The 16622-nt window shown below is 48.4% G+C and overlaps 5 protein-coding genes across 6 annotated transcripts; 2 read left to right on the top strand and 3 right to left on the bottom strand.

The window, feature by feature from the left end:
• Positions 1 to 621: 621 nt before the first annotated feature.
• LOC310755673 (transmembrane and death domain protein 1-like) lies at positions 622 to 5761 on the top strand. 2 transcript variants are annotated; one of them, XM_083598973.1, is made up of 2 exons: positions 622 to 698; positions 4781 to 5761. In XM_083598973.1, the coding sequence occupies exon 2, from the start codon at positions 4791 to 4793 to the stop codon at positions 5691 to 5693; it is 903 nt and encodes a 300-aa protein (XP_083455099.1). In that variant the 5' UTR covers positions 622 to 698; positions 4781 to 4790; the 3' UTR covers positions 5694 to 5761. The 2 variants fall into 2 exon arrangements, with proteins under 2 accessions (XP_083455099.1, XP_083455100.1); XM_083598974.1 differs by having other exon boundaries at positions 632 to 698; positions 4774 to 5761.
• Positions 5762 to 7431: 1670 nt separating this feature from the next.
• LOC310756204 (histone H4) lies at positions 7432 to 7907 on the top strand. The gene has a single exon (XM_083599902.1). The coding sequence runs from the start codon at positions 7460 to 7462 to the stop codon at positions 7769 to 7771; it is 312 nt and encodes a 103-aa protein (XP_083456028.1). The 5' UTR covers positions 7432 to 7459; the 3' UTR covers positions 7772 to 7907.
• A 555-nt stretch (positions 7908 to 8462) lies between these two features.
• Positions 8463 to 9775, bottom strand: LOC310753350 (histone H3.2). Its single transcript, XM_083594550.1, has one exon. The coding sequence runs from the start codon at positions 9115 to 9117 to the stop codon at positions 8707 to 8709; it is 411 nt and encodes a 136-aa protein (XP_083450676.1). The 5' UTR covers positions 9118 to 9775; the 3' UTR covers positions 8463 to 8706.
• A 637-nt stretch (positions 9776 to 10412) lies between these two features.
• LOC310752724 (histone H2A type 2-C) lies at positions 10413 to 11253 on the bottom strand. The gene has a single exon (XM_083593655.1). It carries the CDS (start codon positions 10946 to 10948, stop codon positions 10559 to 10561), a length of 390 nt encoding a protein of 129 aa, XP_083449781.1. The 5' UTR covers positions 10949 to 11253; the 3' UTR covers positions 10413 to 10558.
• Positions 11254 to 12500: 1247 nt separating this feature from the next.
• LOC310756255 (histone H4) lies at positions 12501 to 12960 on the bottom strand. Its single transcript, XM_083599967.1, has one exon. The coding sequence runs from the start codon at positions 12954 to 12956 to the stop codon at positions 12645 to 12647; it is 312 nt and encodes a 103-aa protein (XP_083456093.1). The 5' UTR covers positions 12957 to 12960; the 3' UTR covers positions 12501 to 12644.
• Positions 12961 to 16622: the final 3662 nt, after the last annotated feature.

Raw genomic sequence — 16622 nt, 5'->3', positions numbered from 1 at the left:
AACCATCTCTGTTGTCCCCTTCTCCTTGTGCCCTCAATCTTTCCCAACATCAGGGTCTTTTCCAGGGCGTCTTCTCTTCTCATGAGGTGGCCAAAGTATTGGAGCCTCAACTTCACGATCTGTCCTTCCAGTGAGCACTCAGGGCTGATTTCCTTAAGAATGGATAGGTTTGATCTTCTTGCAGTCCATGGGACTCTCAAGAGTCTCCTCCAGCACCATAATTCAAAAGCATCAATTCTTCGGCGATCAGCCTTCTTTATGGTCCAGCTAGGTTGAAAACAGGCCAGGCTTCCTCAACCTCAGCCCTCCAGATGTTTTGAGACTACAATTCCCATCATCCCTGACCACCGGTCCTGCTAGCTAGGGATCATGGGAGTTGTAGGCCAAAAACACCTGGAGCGCTGGCACTGCCTTATATCAAGTATTTCAGTTACCCCAAGATCTGAGGCTATTTCCTTCAGGGCCGAGGAATCTCCAACAACTGCTGAGCTACAATTCCCATCAGCACCAGTTAGCACGGCCAATGATGGTGGGATTTGTAGCTGAGCTCAGCCACAAGCTCCTCTCCCCGTAGGCAGAATGGAAGTGGACTTCCGCCTCCGTTTATGACATCAGATACTCAAGGAGATGTAAAATTCCACAGCAATTGCTCTGCGATATTCCGAGAGAGACGTCCCCTGTTCTGGGAGTTAAGCCAGGTAACCCTCTCTCTTTCTCCCCAACTTAAAATCGCTTAACAGCCAGCCTTCCCTCAGAGCCGAATCTTACGTGTAGAGAAAGAAGACAAGATCTCATGATGTTTTATTTATTCATTTCACTGCATTTCTAGCTCTCCCACCTTTTCCTCCAAGGATCTCAAAGTACCATAAATGGGTTCCAGACCCTCCCAGTGTCCCTATTTTTCTGGGACAATCCCAGGTTTACAGAAGCTGTCCTGGTCTTATTTGATCCTAGGATGTCCCACCTTTCCTTAGGACATCCCTCTTTTCATCAGAGAAATGTTGGAGGGTGTGGAGTTCAGTAACTAGACAACCTTAAGAGGACATCTGAAGACAGTCCTGTATGGGGAAGTTTTTTTTTAATGCTTAATGTTTTATTATGTTTTTATATATGTTGGAAGCTGCCCAGAGTAACCGGGGCAACACAATCAGATGGGTGGGGTATAAATAAATAAATTATTATTATTATTATTATTATTATTATTATTATTATTATTATTACAGTGGTACCTCGGGTTACAGATGCTTCAGGTTACAGACTCCGCTAACCCAGAAATAGTGCTTCAGGTTAAGAACTTTGCTTCAGGATGAGAACAGAAATCGTGCTCTGGCGGCGCAGCAGCAGCAGGAGGCCCCGTTAGCTAAAGTGGTGCTTCAGGTTAAGAACAGTTTCAGGTTAAGAATGGACCTCTAGAACAAATTAAGTTCTTAACCAGAGGTACCACTGTATTATTATTATTATTATTATTATTATTATTATTATTATTATTATTCCATCTCAACTACTACGTCATATCCCAGAAAGCTTTCAGGCAACGATGGCCAGTAATGATTGCAGTCCTGTTTATTCCATGGACACCCAAATTCCTGCCATTCTGCAAAATTCTCACACTCCACAAACACAGTTGTAAAGGCACTCAGCTGCCAATTTCCCCTTCCCAAATAGGACACCTTTGCAGTAGAGAAACCGTGGGTGTTTTGTGCGTGCTACAGCACTGCAGAAACACAGAGAAACTAGAAGATAAGGCACTGAATACAGAATTCTGCTTCCTAAGAATTGTAGCCGATCCTCATTTGAAGATCGAAAACATCTGCATGCCTGTGGTTTAGAAAAGGATCAGAGGTGATGATGATGATGATGATAACAACAACAACAGAATAGGATGTCCTTGGGTTAAACCACAGAGCCTAGGGCTTGCCAATCAGAAGGTTGGCGGTTCGAATCCCTGCCACAGGGTGAGCTCCCGTTGCTCGGTCCCTGCTCCTGCCAACCTAGCAGTTCGAAAGCACGAAGTGCAAGTAGATACAGTGGTACCTCGGTTTACAGTCGCTTCAGGTTGCAGACTCCGCTAACCCAGAAATAGTACCTCGGATTAAGAACTTTGCTTCAGGATGAGAACAAAAATCGTGCGGTGGCAGCAGCAGCGGGAGGCCCCATTAGCTAAAGTGGTACCTCAGATTAGAACAGTTTCAGGTTAAGAACGGACCTCCAGAACAAATTAAGTTCTTAACCCGAGGTACCACTGTAAATAGGTACCGCTCCAGTGGGAAGGTCAACGGCATTTCCGTGCGTTGCTCCGGTTCGCCAGAAGCGGCTTAGTCATGCTGGCCACATGACCCGGAAGCTGTACACCGGCTCCCTCGGCCAGTAAAGCGAGATGAGCGCCGCAACCCCAGAGTCAGCCACGACTGGACCTAATGATCAGGGGTCCCTTTACCTTTACCTTTAGGACACCTATGGGTCACAAACACACTTCCCTCTCCAGAGCAGTTTTGCATTTAAAGACAAGCAAACGAGGAAATGAGGAACATTTTAAATGCATAAAGTGGTCTTTTTTAAAGTTATTATAAAGGGATGTCTGCCTGAAGCATATGGGAGGAGGAGCAAATGATTGATCTGCTGGTATGTACATCCCTCATGAGGGACATGGGTGGCGCTGTGGTCTAAACCACAGAGCCTAGGGCTTGCCAATCAGAAGGTTGGCGGTTCGAATCCCTGCCACAGGGTGAGCTCCCGTTGCTCGGTCCCTGCTCCTGCCAACCTAGCAGTTCGAAAGCACGAAGTGCAAGTAGATACAGTGGTACCTCGGTTTACAGTCGCTTCAGGTTGCAGACTCCGCTAACCCAGAAATAGTACCTCGGATTAAGAACTTTGCTTCAGGATGAGAACAAAAATCGTGCGGTGGCAGCAGCAGCGGGAGGCCCCATTAGCTAAAGTGGTACCTCAGATTAGAACAGTTTCAGGTTAAGAACGGACCTCCAGAACAAATTAAGTTCTTAACCCGAGGTACCACTGTAAATAGGTACCGCTCCAGTGGGAAGGTCAACGGCATTTCCGTGCGTTGCTCCGGTTCGCCAGAAGCGGCTTAGTCATGCTGGCCACATGACCCGGAAGCTGTACGCCGGCTCCCTCGGCCAATAAAGCGAGATGAGCGCGCAACCCCAGAGTCGTTGGCGACTGGACCTAATGGTCAGGGGTCCCTTTACCTTTACCTAGGATGTCCTTATTTTCATCAGAGAAATGTTGGAGGGTATGTGTTTCTGCCCCTGTGATTTAAATCTCACAGCAACCCTTTGATGTAGGTCAGTCTGAGAAGCAGTCTGACTGGCCCAAGATAAGCCAGTGGGCTTCAGGGTTGAGTGGGGATTTGAACCCTTGTCTCGCAACCCTCTAGTCCAACCCTCTAAGCAGTACTCCACACAGGCTCTTTGCACCCTACTCCAAACAGATACACATCTCTTTCCTCTGCTGGCTATTCTCTTCCATAGCTGTCAACTTTTAGATTTGAAAATAAGGGATCAGCAGCCTCAAAAATAAGGAATCAGCAGCCTCACCTGTCCCAGGCCCTCCTGTCTTCCACTGCCTCCCACAGTTTGGTCAAACTCATGCTGGTAGCTTTGAGAACACTGTCCAACCATCTCGTCCTCATGGTTCAATGTTACTAGTGAGCAAAGTTACCCAGTCAGGATTTGAATCTTGGTCCTAACTTTTGGGGTTAAGTTTCTATTGAAGGTAAAGGGACCCCTGACCAATAGGTCCAGTTGTGGCCGACTCTGGAGTTGCAGCGCTCATCTCGCTTTATTGGCCGAGGGAGCCGGCGTACAGCTTCCGGGTCATGTGGCCAGCATGACTAAGCCGCTTCTGGTGAACCAGAGCAGCGCATGGAAACGCCGTTTACCTTCCCACCAGAGCGGTACCTATTTATCTACTTGCACTTTGATGTGCTTTCAAACTGCTAGGTTGGCAGGAGCAGGGACCGAGCAACGGGAGCTCACCCCGTCACAGGGATTCGAACCGCTGACCTTTTGATCGGCAAGTCCTAGGCTCTGTGGTTTAACCCACAGCACCACCTGTGTCCCTTTTAAGTTTCTATTTAGCTGTCCATTAATACTGACAAACCTTATCTCCCATTCATCTCTCAGATCCCCTTGTAAATCTAAAGTACAGTACTGACCTCACCACATTCTGCACTAAAAAAATTCCCCAAGTTAATTACACATTGTGTGAAGGTAAGTGTGTGAAGCTACAGCATTCCTACTATCACCTTAAGTGACACATTCACTCTCTCTCACACACACATATGCACGCACACGTGTACACACACACACACACACACACACACACACACAGCCCCTCCAAGCCAAAGGCCCAAAGGCAGAAAGCCCAGCTAGCAGCCAAACGAAGCCTCAAGAGGTGGTTCCCACAGCGCAGCAACCCAGCAAAGGGGATGCAGCAAGGAAAACCACCGTCACCTCTCCGCTGGGAAGCGCTGAGCAAAGGCGAGTCCCCAGGCAACGCGGCCGATTTGATCGGCACAAGGCATGCAAGCTCCACCCCCCAGTCGTTCTCAGACTCCTTATTGGGCAGCCAAGCAACGCAGTTGAGGAGCCTCCCTGGCTGGCAGGGAGCTGGGAGGGGGAGGAGCTGCTTCCTTTGAAATCCGGGAAATTTACGGGATAGCAACAATCCGGGATAGCAGCAGGAAAGGGCGCTGGGATAAGGGAGTTTCCTGCCAAATATGGGAAGGTTGACAGCTATGCTCTCTTCTCTCAGGCTCCAGGACTTCCTCAATGCTGATTCTCATCGGAACAGCCCTTTTCCTCCTGGTGCGTCCTGCCTTGCCCGACGACACGGTGGCCGACGACATTGGCAGCCACATGATGGGCCGCATCTCGGAGCTCCTGTCCCCCGAGGAATGCCAGGCCTTTTACGCCAAGCTCACTGGGCCGGAGGAGAACGTCAACGAAGAGCTCCAACGGCTCTCGGCGGAGAGGAACCCCATTCGCAGGCGCCGGGAAATCGCCACCACAGAGGCCTGCAAAGCCACCCTCAACGGCTGGCTGGAGACGGAAGGAGACGCCATGTATTGGGACCGCTTGTCGAGGGCTCTCCAGGCCGTCGGGCGTCCCGACGTCTCCCTGGAGCTGGGCAAGAACCTCAACCAAGACAAGAGTCTGGAGATCAAGAAGAACGTGGAGGGATATCACAAGACGGTCCAGCGCTTGACCTCTTCACTGCTCCTGGAAGAGAACGAGATGGGTGGGAGCGAGGGGCCAGGAGGCCGGCTGCGGAGAGAGGGATCTCAGGCCCAGCTGGAAGAGGGGGATTGGGACAAATTGGAGCTGATTATAGAGAGGAGGCCCCTGCCGCCATACAACAGGAGTCTCTTTCAGTGGGTCACTCCACTGGTGACAGGGGTCGTCGGTGGATTCCTCACGTCCTTCGTCGTGGTGGCTCTAGCCGTCTATTCTTTCTTCTGGATCCTGAAGCAAGAAAGTCCCACCCCCATGGCGCCCAACTGGGACTCTGTGCCCGATATGATTTTCCGCTCCCCTTCGCCCAAGCGTGGGGCCATCTACTACTCATTTCAGCAATTTGATGATCTGGGGAAGCGTGGCGGTGAGATGGAAGATTACGGCGATGACGACAATAACGAGGAAGACTGGGAGAAAGAACCCATTGTTAGGTCTTAAGTCAAGTCAACCTTACTGCAACTTGCTTTATGGAGAATGTAGATTAAAAATAAAACATGTTTGCTTAAGAGGTCCGAAATGTGAGCTTGTTTTACAGTAACATAACAATTGCCCTGGGACACAGGTGGCGCTGTGGGTTAAACCACAGAGCCTAGGACTTGCCAATCAGAAGGTTGGCGGTTCGAATCCCCGCGACGGGGTGAGCTCCCGTTGCTCGGTCCCTGCTCCTGCCAACCTAGCAGTTCAAAAGCACGTCAAAGTGCAAGCAGATAAATAGGTACTGCTCCGGCGGGAAGGTAAACAGCGTTTCCATGCTCTGCTCTGGTTCGCCCGAAGAGGCTTAGTCCTGCTGGCCACATGACCCGGAAGCTGTACACTGGCTCCCTCGGCCAATAAAGCGAGATGAGCATCGCAACCCCAGAGTCGGTCACGACTGGACCTAATGGTCAGGGGTCCCTTTACCTTTTAACAATTGCCATGTTGAGCCAGGTCATTGTTCTGATGATGATTTACTTGTACTCCGCCCATCTGACTGTTTGCCCCACCCACTCTGGGTGGCTTCCAACACACATAAAAACATAATATAACTTCAAACACTGAAAACTTCCCGATACAGGGCTGCCTTCTTCTAAAAGTTGTGTAGTCCTTTATCTCCTTGACATCTGATGGGAGGCGGCATAAAAAAACACCTCTGCATGAAAAAAGCCTCTGCATGCTAGGTCAAATTTCCAAACACTGTCCTGGGTTACTTAATACCCAGTGTAATCTCAGCAAGGGATGAAATGCATAAGATGACAGAAGTCTGGTAGTATTATTAGTGGCACAGAAGGGGGGCTTTCAGTAGATGCTCCCTACATGTCAAATTGCTCCTGCCAGAATTCCCTCTCCTCTTGAAGTAAAAAAAAGGACTGTCCTCTTCCCAAGTTTGATCAATTCCTCCTCCACCCTTTGCTCTGAACAGGGCAAGGAGAAGCAGCCGCCATGAGAAAAACAAATCAAAACTGAAAAGCTCCTATTTCCAAGCTAAATGTTCTTAGCATGCTCTTACAAACTTATTTAAGTGGGGGTGCAATGGAGCGGATGCATTCTGCATATGTAGAAAACAATCACTTTAAAAAATCTAATCTCTGGCATGTAGTATGTGCAGAGTTAAAACTTTTAAGAGTGGGATTTTAAACCTATTGTTTCAGCTGTAAAAATAATAATAATCCTCTCCAAATAACTTATCTACTGGGTGATTTAAGATGGGCATCCTTAAAGCCAAACTACAGAGGAGGAGACACCAACTGAGTCACAGTCAAAGGCAGAATTAAAGTCGCTTAATCCTAACTGTTTCAGTCGATATAAGTCCTCTTTAAGCTTTTCTCGTCAATAATTGGAAAAGCACAGAGGTTTCTTTAAAGAAAAGGAAAGAAGCAAAACAACAGTGGGCTTCCGATTTGTGATTAGAAATGACTACACGATTTTGGAAAAATATATTCTGTAAATAGTGGAAATGTACTCTCACAAATTTTACGAGAATCTTAAAAGAAACGTTCTGATCAGTAAACCTTTGGGTAGAAACCGCCAAGGCTCTCGGAACGCGCCAAATCTCGAGTTTGAATTTGATTGGCCGATTCAGCCTGTCATTTATTCACCCAATCGGGGGCATAAGGGGGTGGAGCCTAACTGTTTCAGGCTGAAGTTTTCCCTCCGGTCCGATTCTACCATACATAAAAGCCACGCCGAGCAGCTTCACTTCGGGGAGACGTTGGAAAGAGTCAGTCATGTCTGGTCGTGGCAAAGGAGGCAAGGGGCTCGGCAAAGGAGGCGCCAAGCGCCACCGCAAGGTTCTCCGAGACAACATCCAGGGAATCACCAAGCCCGCCATCCGACGCTTGGCTCGCCGAGGCGGAGTCAAGCGTATCTCGGGGCTCATCTACGAAGAAACGCGCGGCGTCCTCAAGGTCTTCCTAGAGAACGTCATCCGCGATGCGGTCACTTACACGGAGCATGCCAAGAGGAAGACTGTCACGGCCATGGACGTTGTATACGCCCTGAAGCGGCAAGGACGCACTCTGTACGGCTTCGGAGGCTAACCTCCATACTGAAAATAATCGCTTTCAAAAGGCCCTTTTAAGGGCCACCCACTTTCTCACTTAAAAGAGCTTTATCGCTTTTTTCGAAGCAAATGTGCGTATTTGCAATTTCATCATGTACATAAAGCCCAATCTTGCCACACGGAAGCTGCGTTTTTAAACTAGTGTGCCTTTAAACTAGAAACTACAAATTTTGAGAGCGCAGGGGGGGGCAATGAATATTCCTTCTGAATAAACCTAGAAGCTGACTTCAGGGGTGTTAGGTTTTGAACACTGCATACATCCCACCCAAGTCCCACAGACGCAGTCATGCAAATAGCTCATTTGGGCGTTGTGTGTGTGTGTGTGGGGGGGGGGTTATACACTACATGGACTTCCACGTTTGCACCGCAGAATCACTATACCTATGAAAAACTATGCTTCACTTAACCTTAGTGGCTTTACCAAGAAGCTAACAGATTCGAGAGAGGAACAAATGTTTGTAACTTACAACTGGAGCCTAAAATTTTGCTTCAGCTGATGTGCCTTTTGGTTACTAGGAATGCATCTCCGTAGTTGGTACCCCGTGGGCTTTCTCTTTTGTAAGTTCACATTAATTGGGATAACTGGCATGTTTTTATTGTTTTGTGTTTATCTTGTATTTTTATGCTGTGAACCTCCGAGATCTATTTTTTTTAAAAAAGCGGGCGAAAGAAAAATTAAGCTGTTTTAGTTTATCACTTCTTCAGGAATGTCTCAGGTACCCCAGTAAGGTTCATTTTACATGGCTATAGGGACGGCTAAGGCGATATATATATGCTGCGAAAGTACGAAGCGATTACACAAAATAGTGGCAGAAATGTAACTTCAGCTTTTTTCTTGAAGGAGTAGCGGCTCTAAAAAGAGCCTTTGGGTGGGTGGTTGGCGGAGGGAGAGCGGCTGGCTGCGGCTCCCTTTTAAGCCCTCTCGCCACGGATGCGGCGCGCCAGCTGGATGTCTTTGGGCATGATGGTGACCCTCTTGGCGTGGATGGCGCACAGGTTGGTGTCCTCGAAGAGCCCCACCAGGTAAGCCTCGCTGGCCTCCTGCAGAGCCATCACTGCCGAGCTCTGGAAGCGCAGGTCGGTCTTGAAGTCTTGGGCGATCTCCCGCACAAGGCGCTGGAAAGGCAGCTTGCGAATCAGCAGCTCCGTAGACTTCTGGTAGCGGCGGATCTCGCGCAGAGCGACGGTGCCCGGGCGGTAGCGGTGGGGCTTCTTCACGCCGCCTGTAGCCGGAGCGCTCTTCCGAGCTGCCTTGGTGGCCAGCTGCTTGCGCGGAGCCTTCCCGCCAGTGGACTTGCGAGCGGTCTGCTTGGTGCGAGCCATTCCTCCTTGCAGTAAGTACCGATCCCTCTACCTTCGCCGGGAATCAAAATGAGCAAGCAGCCTGCGTGCGGACCATTTATATAGCTCGCTCGCTTTGTTCTGATTGGCTGAAAATAGCCATGTAGCCGTTGGAAGCATTTGAAATTCCCGGGCTTGTTCGCGATTGGGTATTTGCTTCATTCTCCCCTATTACGTCAACCCCCCGGCATAAGAGATCAGAAAGGGTAGAGTCACGCGCACAACGCCAGCTTCCGATTTGATATATTAAAATCTTGCTTTGCGAGGGTCTGAATTCGAGCCAATGGAGCGCCAGGCGTTTCCAATCACATTCAGTCGAGTTATTGGTTTCGCAGGCGTTTGAAGGGACAATTTAAAGAAGCTAGTGTTTTGTTGCAATCTGCTCCCATTGACAAAAGGCAGGGCGAGGGGCGGGGACATAAATTTCACCACCTTTTGGAAACATTGCTTAGCCATCCTGATTACAAACTACCCCGGAAGTGATCGGATTTTTGTTTTGGAGATAGGAATTCAAGAAACCGGCAATCGACTTTGCTAAGTGGATTACAGGAAAACAGAGGGAGGCGATGAAGCCCTTTGCTACAGCAACTGTTGTGACGAAAGGGGTCGCAATACTTCTCTTTTTTTCCCCCAGAACGGGTGGAAAAGTATCCGGTGGGAAATAAAACCGGGCTACTGCGAACTCCCCCCCCCCACGTCTGCAGTTTCCTTAAATTAAGAATAGATCATGGACCCCCAGCTGACGTGTACCTTGATAGTTTTTGGAAAGTGTTGAATATGGGGCATCCAATGTTGCCTAGTACTTAACGGCTGCCAATCAAACTGCAGGGCTTTGAAAACTAGTCTTTGCTTCAGCAGCCAGCAATACGAGGCTAAAAGCGATGGGCTACATGGCAGGGTGAATTCATGAACTAGGGCAGATACATTTCTTACTGAAGACCCAAGTGAGAAAGCGCAAGTCTTTTTGCTTCAAACTTAATCTAGAGCAGAGCTTTCCAAACTTTTCATGTTGGTGACACAGTAATTCAGTTTTACTAACGAACTCTTTGCGCGACACACCTACATACTGCAGCCGACACACTAACGTGTCGCGAGTTTGGAAAGCTCTGATCTAGACTGAGACTCTAGAAATGAAACAAGAAAATGGCGTCCGAATTAACCCGGAAGCCCTTTTTCGACAATTTGGAATTGCTAGTCTTCTTTAAAGACTATTACCCCCCGTCTTTTTTATACTGGCTTGACCCTCTTAGATAACTGAAGTTTCACTAGCCTCTTGCTTTTGTGTATAAAAACGCACTAAATATCTTGCTTATTTGTACTTGCTCGATTTTAGCAAACCAGAATCACAGCTCCTCTTTTGACACCGTGGGTGGCTCTTAAAAGAGCCGTTTGGTTTTCAGGCTGCTCGAAAAGTTGGGAGCCTTTACTTGTTTTTCGCCTTGTGGCTTTCGGTCTTCTTAGGCAGCAGCACAGCCTGGATGTTGGGCAAGACTCCGCCCTGCGCGATGGTCACTTTGCCCAGGAGTTTGTTCAGCTCCTCGTCATTGCGAATGGCGAGCTGCAGGTGACGAGGGATGATGCGCGTCTTCTTGTTGTCTCTGGCCGCGTTGCCCGCCAACTCCAGGATCTCGGCGGTCAGATATTCGAGCACGGCAGCCATGTAAACCGGAGCCCCGGCGCCGACTCTCTCGGCGTAGTTGCCTTTCCGAAGCAGGCGGTGCACGCGGCCGACCGGGAACTGCAGGCCGGCCCGCGAAGAGCGAGACTTGGCCTTAGCCCGAGCTTTGCCTCCCTGCTTCCCACGTCCAGACATGGCTTTTCTCTTCGATCGGATCCGACGTACTACTCGCAGCGAGCTAGAATTCGGAAAGGGAACTTTCAGCTTTTTATGCGTTCCTTTGACTTGTAAATCGCGGCCCGTGATTGGCTGGAGAGACCATCGGGCTTAAACCAACCAATGAAAAGCAAGGTTCTCGTTTTTGATCAATGGAAAGAGCAGACAAAGCAGGCTTCCAATAGGAAACGTGTATTTTACAATCCTGTCTTTTGCATATGTAAGAGGATGATGCCGAGGCATTTGCTACTCGCGGGTAAAAAACAACCACCTTTTACTGCGACCGACCGAGGGAAAAACAACTGTGAACAAACTTTTTCCTTAGTCTGTGAAAGGTTCACCAAATATTCAACAATCAGATCATATTCACACGTTCCCGCCCGTGTGTCTTGCATGCTTTAATAATAATAATAATAATAATTTTTTATTTATACCCCGCCCTCCCCCGCCAGACCCAGGCTCAAGTCGGCTAACGCCAGTAAAATTACAATAAAAACATAATGGGGAGGGGACCAATTTAAAATACAGGTTAAGATACAATTTAAAATGCAGCATTTAAAATGCGTTGCAGGACTAGATGACTTTTGGGTGCCTTCCAGTTCTATGATTCTAAGTGTCCATATTAACACATCCTCATCCTCAATGCTTCGTTTCAGCCACAGGCGTGCATTGAATGGGGCAAACATGAAATCCACCTAGTTCCTGCTCCCTGTTCATAAAGCATGACTAGGTAACTAATCCATGAGAATGTCTTTAAGTACATTCCCTAAATAAATGTTATTTAATATACCTGGTTGCTTTTATGCATCAGGCGGCACAGATCCTTATAAAGACTGTGCTCCTATCCTGCTTTTGGGAAGGGCAAAGGAATCTATTGTCAGAAGTAAAAAAAAAAGGGGGGGAATAAGTGAGTATCCGAAAGCAGAAATATTCCATGTATATATACAAGGCGCTGCATTAAGTGCCCTCCAAACAGGCAACTTAAACGTTTTCTTCGTAATGCTTTATTGGCACGGCAGTTCGATTCCCATACGGGACAGCTGCATATTCCTGCGTTAAAGGGGATTCACTAGATGATCGTCAGGGTCTCTTCCAACTCTACAATTCTATGATTCTGTGATTAATGAGACCTCATGCATTTTGTAACATTCGACACACACACACACACACACACTCTGATTGGCTGATTTGGTAATTTCACCATTTCATTAGTTCAAACTGCGTACAACTTGAAAGAGGCAAATGGGGAACAAAAAGCATACCTACTTCCCCTGTGGCACCTCATTCAACCCCGCTCATTTATTTACTTATACCCCACCTTTCCTTCAAGTAGTTTAAGGAAAGCTTACAGCCCGCCCTTCCCACCGTAACAACGACCCAGTAAGGTAGGTTAGGTTGGCACCAGTCACTTCGTACTTTAGCCTTGGTCTTGCATCTGACACGGTCATTACGCAACACTCTCTAGAAACCAGTTTTAGAACCTTCCCAAAGGGTGGGTAACTAGATTAGTGTATTTTTTGCCGACACTTTCCTGGATTAGGGTCCATCCCGGGAGTGGGGAGAGATTGTAAAGCTTTGAGTAAATTCTTTAGCAGTGTCTACAGCTCTTTCTAAGAAAGATTTGAGTGGCCCTTAAAAGGGCCTTTTGAGAACTATTATGATGTGCTGTAGGGGCTTAGCCTCCGAAGCCGTACAGCGTGCGTCCTTGCCGCTTCAGGGCGTAGACCACATCCATGGCCGTGACAGTCTTCCTCTTGGCGTGCTCCGTGTAAGTGACCGCATCGCGGATGACGTTCTCTAGGAAGACCTTGAGGACGCCGCGCGTTTCTTCGTAGATGAGCCCCGAGATACGCTTGACTCCGCCTCGGCGAGCCAAGCGCCGGATGGCGGGCTTAGTGATGCCCTGGATGTTGTCTCGAAGAACCTTGCGGTGGCGCTTGGCGCCTCCTTTGCCGAGCCCCTTGCCTCCTTTGCCACGACCAGACATGACTTGCTCTTTCCGATGTCTCCCCGAAATGAAGCTGCTTGGTGTTGCGTTTCTGCTTATGTATGGTAGAATCGGACCGGAGGGAAAACTTCAGCCTGAAACAGTTAGGCTCCACCCCCTTCTCCCCTGATTGGGTGGGTAAATGGCAGGCTGAATCGGCCAATCAAATTCAAACTCGAGATTTGGCGCGTTCCGAGAGCCCTGGGGGTTTCTGCCAAAAGATAGAACGCTTCTTTTGAGTTTTTAAAACGCGTTAGACATTTCCACTTACTTATAGTTTGCCTACCTTGCCGTTACTGAGGCGAAAAACCTAATGGCGCTTATGAAACAGCAAGGTTTAAGCAGTGTTAATTCTGCCTGGATATAGCTCAGTTTTCCGTCGTTCCTCGTGGTTTGATTTCAAAGACGTCCGTACTAAATGACGTTATGAAAATGCTATTTGGAGAGGATTATTATCATTAAAAGAGTTTGAAATTTTGGGTTTAAAAGTGAACCATTAAAAGCAGCTGACGTCTCTGCACATACACACCAGAAGCTAGATTTTAGTAACTGGTTACTTTGTATGTACATTTAGTGGTTGGCTGTAGTGGTTCAAAGCTTATTCCAAAAATCAGTCAATTACTTTCTAATCTTTCTCTCTCAAAGCTCCTTGAGCCCAGAAAAAAGGGGGGTAACCCCAACAGAATAGAATTCAGATACCAGGCTTCTATTGCACCCTACTTTCCAAGGTCTGCAATAAATGCTTTTGCAATTGTAACAGCAATAATTGAAATACTTTATTGTCACTTGTACAATTTGTATACAGTGGTACCTCGGGTTACAGACCCTTCAGGTTACATACGCTTCAGGTTACAGACTCCGCTAACCCAGAAATGCTTCAGGTTAAGAACTTTGCTTCAGGATGAGAACAGAAATTGTGCTCCGGCGGCGCGGCGGCAGCAGGAGGCCCCATTAGCTAAAGTGGTGCTTCAGGTTAAGAACAGTTTCAGGTTAAGAACGGACCTTCAGAACGAATTAAGTACTTAACCTGAGGTACCACTGTACAGTTAGATTACACGAGCACCCCCCACTCAGCTCTCTTAGTCTTAATTCCCCTTGTTTACTGACGCACACCCACCAAACCCGAAATCAGTTGCCCTGTTGTTATCTTTTCATTCAGCAGCCTAACAGCCCACAGATAGAAGCTGTTCTTTGCCCTGTTGGTGCGACTAATCCTACTTCTATATCTTCTGCCCGAGGGCAGGAGATCAAGAAAGTGCCGGCCAGGGTGTGACTCATCACATGCTGCAACACTAAGAGTTTTTATAATTTCCAGTATTAGAATGCAGCAATCCCCTAAGCCCAGAGGTTTTCAACCTTTTGGGGTCCATGGATCCCTTGACCAACAACCTTCTTTCTGCAGCACCCCTGTGGGGCTCAGGGGCCCAGTTGTGTCACCCCTTGCCTGCAGAGCCGGCAGCCCCTCACCCCTTTGCAAACACCCTCCCTCGTGGAGTGTTCCCTCAGCCTCCTCTCCTCTCCCCACTCCTTGGGAGTCTTCTGGGTAGCCGCAGATGCCACCCCTGGTCTCTGAGCGCCACTCCCTTCTGCCCCAAAGAGAGCTGCCTCCTCACTCTGCCCTACAGGGGCCTGGGAAGAACCCCCTGGCCAGCCCCCCGAGGCACCATTCACCTGCAGCAGCTGTCCTGGCTACAAACAGGGGTGCAAGCCTTTGGGAGGCAGAGGCGCAAGAAGGCATCAGAGGAGGGAGGGAAGGAAAGAGGGACAGAGCCCAGGGTTGCCCGCAGCACCCCTGACCATCATTCAAGGCACACCAGGGTGCCACGTGGGTGGCGCTGTGGTCTAAACCACAGAGCCTAGGGCTTGCCGATCAGAAGGTCAGCAGTTTGAATCCCCACCGATCGGAAGGTTGGTGGTTCAAATCCCCGCGACGGGGTGAGCTCCCATTGTTCGGTCCCAGCTCCTGCCCACCTAGCAGTTATTATTATTGGGTAAAAAGTACAATCCAGGCATAGGTTCACCATCTCCAGGAAATTTAGGTTTGGTACACACTAAGGTAATGGGATGCGGGTGGCGCTGTGGGTTAAACCACAGAGCCTAGGACTTGCCGATCAGAAGGTCGGCGGTTCGAATCCCCACAACGGGGTGAGCTCCTGTTGTTCGGTCCCAGCTCCTGCCCACCTAGCAGTTCAAAAGCACGTCAAAATGCAAGTAGATAAATAGGTACCGCTCTGGCGGGAAGGTAAACAGCGTTTTTGTGCAATGCTCTGGTTCGCCAGAAGCGGCTTAGTCATGCTGGCCACATGACCTGGAAGCTGTACGCCGGCTCCCTCAGCCTATAGAGCGAAATGAGCGCTGCAACCCTACAGTAGTCCACGACTGGACCTAATGGTCAGTGATACCTTTACCTTTACCTTTAAGCATAGGACCCCCCAAAAAAAACCAACAGAAAAGGAGAGTATCTACATTTAACCAATTGGAAGACGAGCTACTTTTCCAATCCAATGAGAATGGGGGCAGTGCAAGCCACTTCATTTATATCAATGAACCATGAGCCCCAGTGATGGATCACTTCTCGGCCTTTTGGCTAAGATCAAGTGTAGAGCCCCAGTGATGGAGTTAACCAATCAGACAGCTGGAATTAAGCTGCTTTCATGTGCATGTTGAGTTAGTATTGTAGAAGCGCTCCTAGGCTAGGATGAAAATTCCTGCGGCGGCTTAAAAGCTGAAAGCGCGCTGCATCAAGTGCATGAAATCCAATCTGCTAAATATTGCACACATGTATATTGGGGGCTGGGAGGAGGGAGACGTAGCGAAGTGAGTTTAGGGGGAAGAAATCATCATCATCATCTACGACCAGGCAGCAACTGTCACCTAAAAGCAAAATAATTTCACTGGCCAATTAACAAGTACATTGATCACTGCATGTTCCCACTGACTACAATTACCTATGACCGCCCTGAAATAAGAATAAAAATGGGGTCCCTCCAAGGGGTTCTGCTTCTTAAGGAAGACTGGACCTTGGGAGAGAGCGTGACTTTTAACGCTCAAACCAGTTGGGAAATGAACAGAGACCAGACCAGGATATACAAAAGCAAAGCGGCTATAAGCCTGATCTTTATGAAAGCTGTTGCAACAGGGTGCCCCCCCCTCAGGAGGCGGGGGAGGGACCCAAGACAAAGGTGTGCAAGCTCTTATATAGACATTTTAAATTCCCCACCCTGGAGTCCAAGACCACCCCCAGAAACATCATACATACATCACAGAAAAGGCTGTCTACAACAGAAATCTGAGTGCGTTGTTTTTTCCTCTTGTCTGCCAGGTTGCTTGATTGGATTACCTGGGCATCCTGGCCACTCTTTTGTTCCTCACTTCCTGAATCCAGGTCACAGGCTCACACCCTATTCATATCTTAAATGTGCCCTTAAGACAGGATTTGTGAAAGAGACAATGGGGAGATTTCCCATTTCCTTCGACCTTGCAGAGAAATATTTGAGGTCATTTTGGGAGAGAGAAAATGTTTTCAGGACTTTTCTGTGGGTTTCAGATATGTGGTTTACATATTTGTATGCGTTTGCTTGGTACATTTAGGAACATCTATTTTATATATATAGGGACGCGGGTGGCGCTGTGGGTAAAACCTCAGTGCCTAGGACTTGCGGATCG

The sequence above is a fragment of the Podarcis filfolensis genome, assembly GCF_964270895.1.
Source record: "Podarcis filfolensis genome assembly, chromosome: 2".
Taxonomy (NCBI): Eukaryota; Metazoa; Chordata; class Lepidosauria; order Squamata; family Lacertidae; genus Podarcis; species Podarcis filfolensis.
The sequence above is the reverse complement of the archived record's forward strand: the minus strand, read 5'-3'. Positions and strand labels throughout refer to the sequence as shown.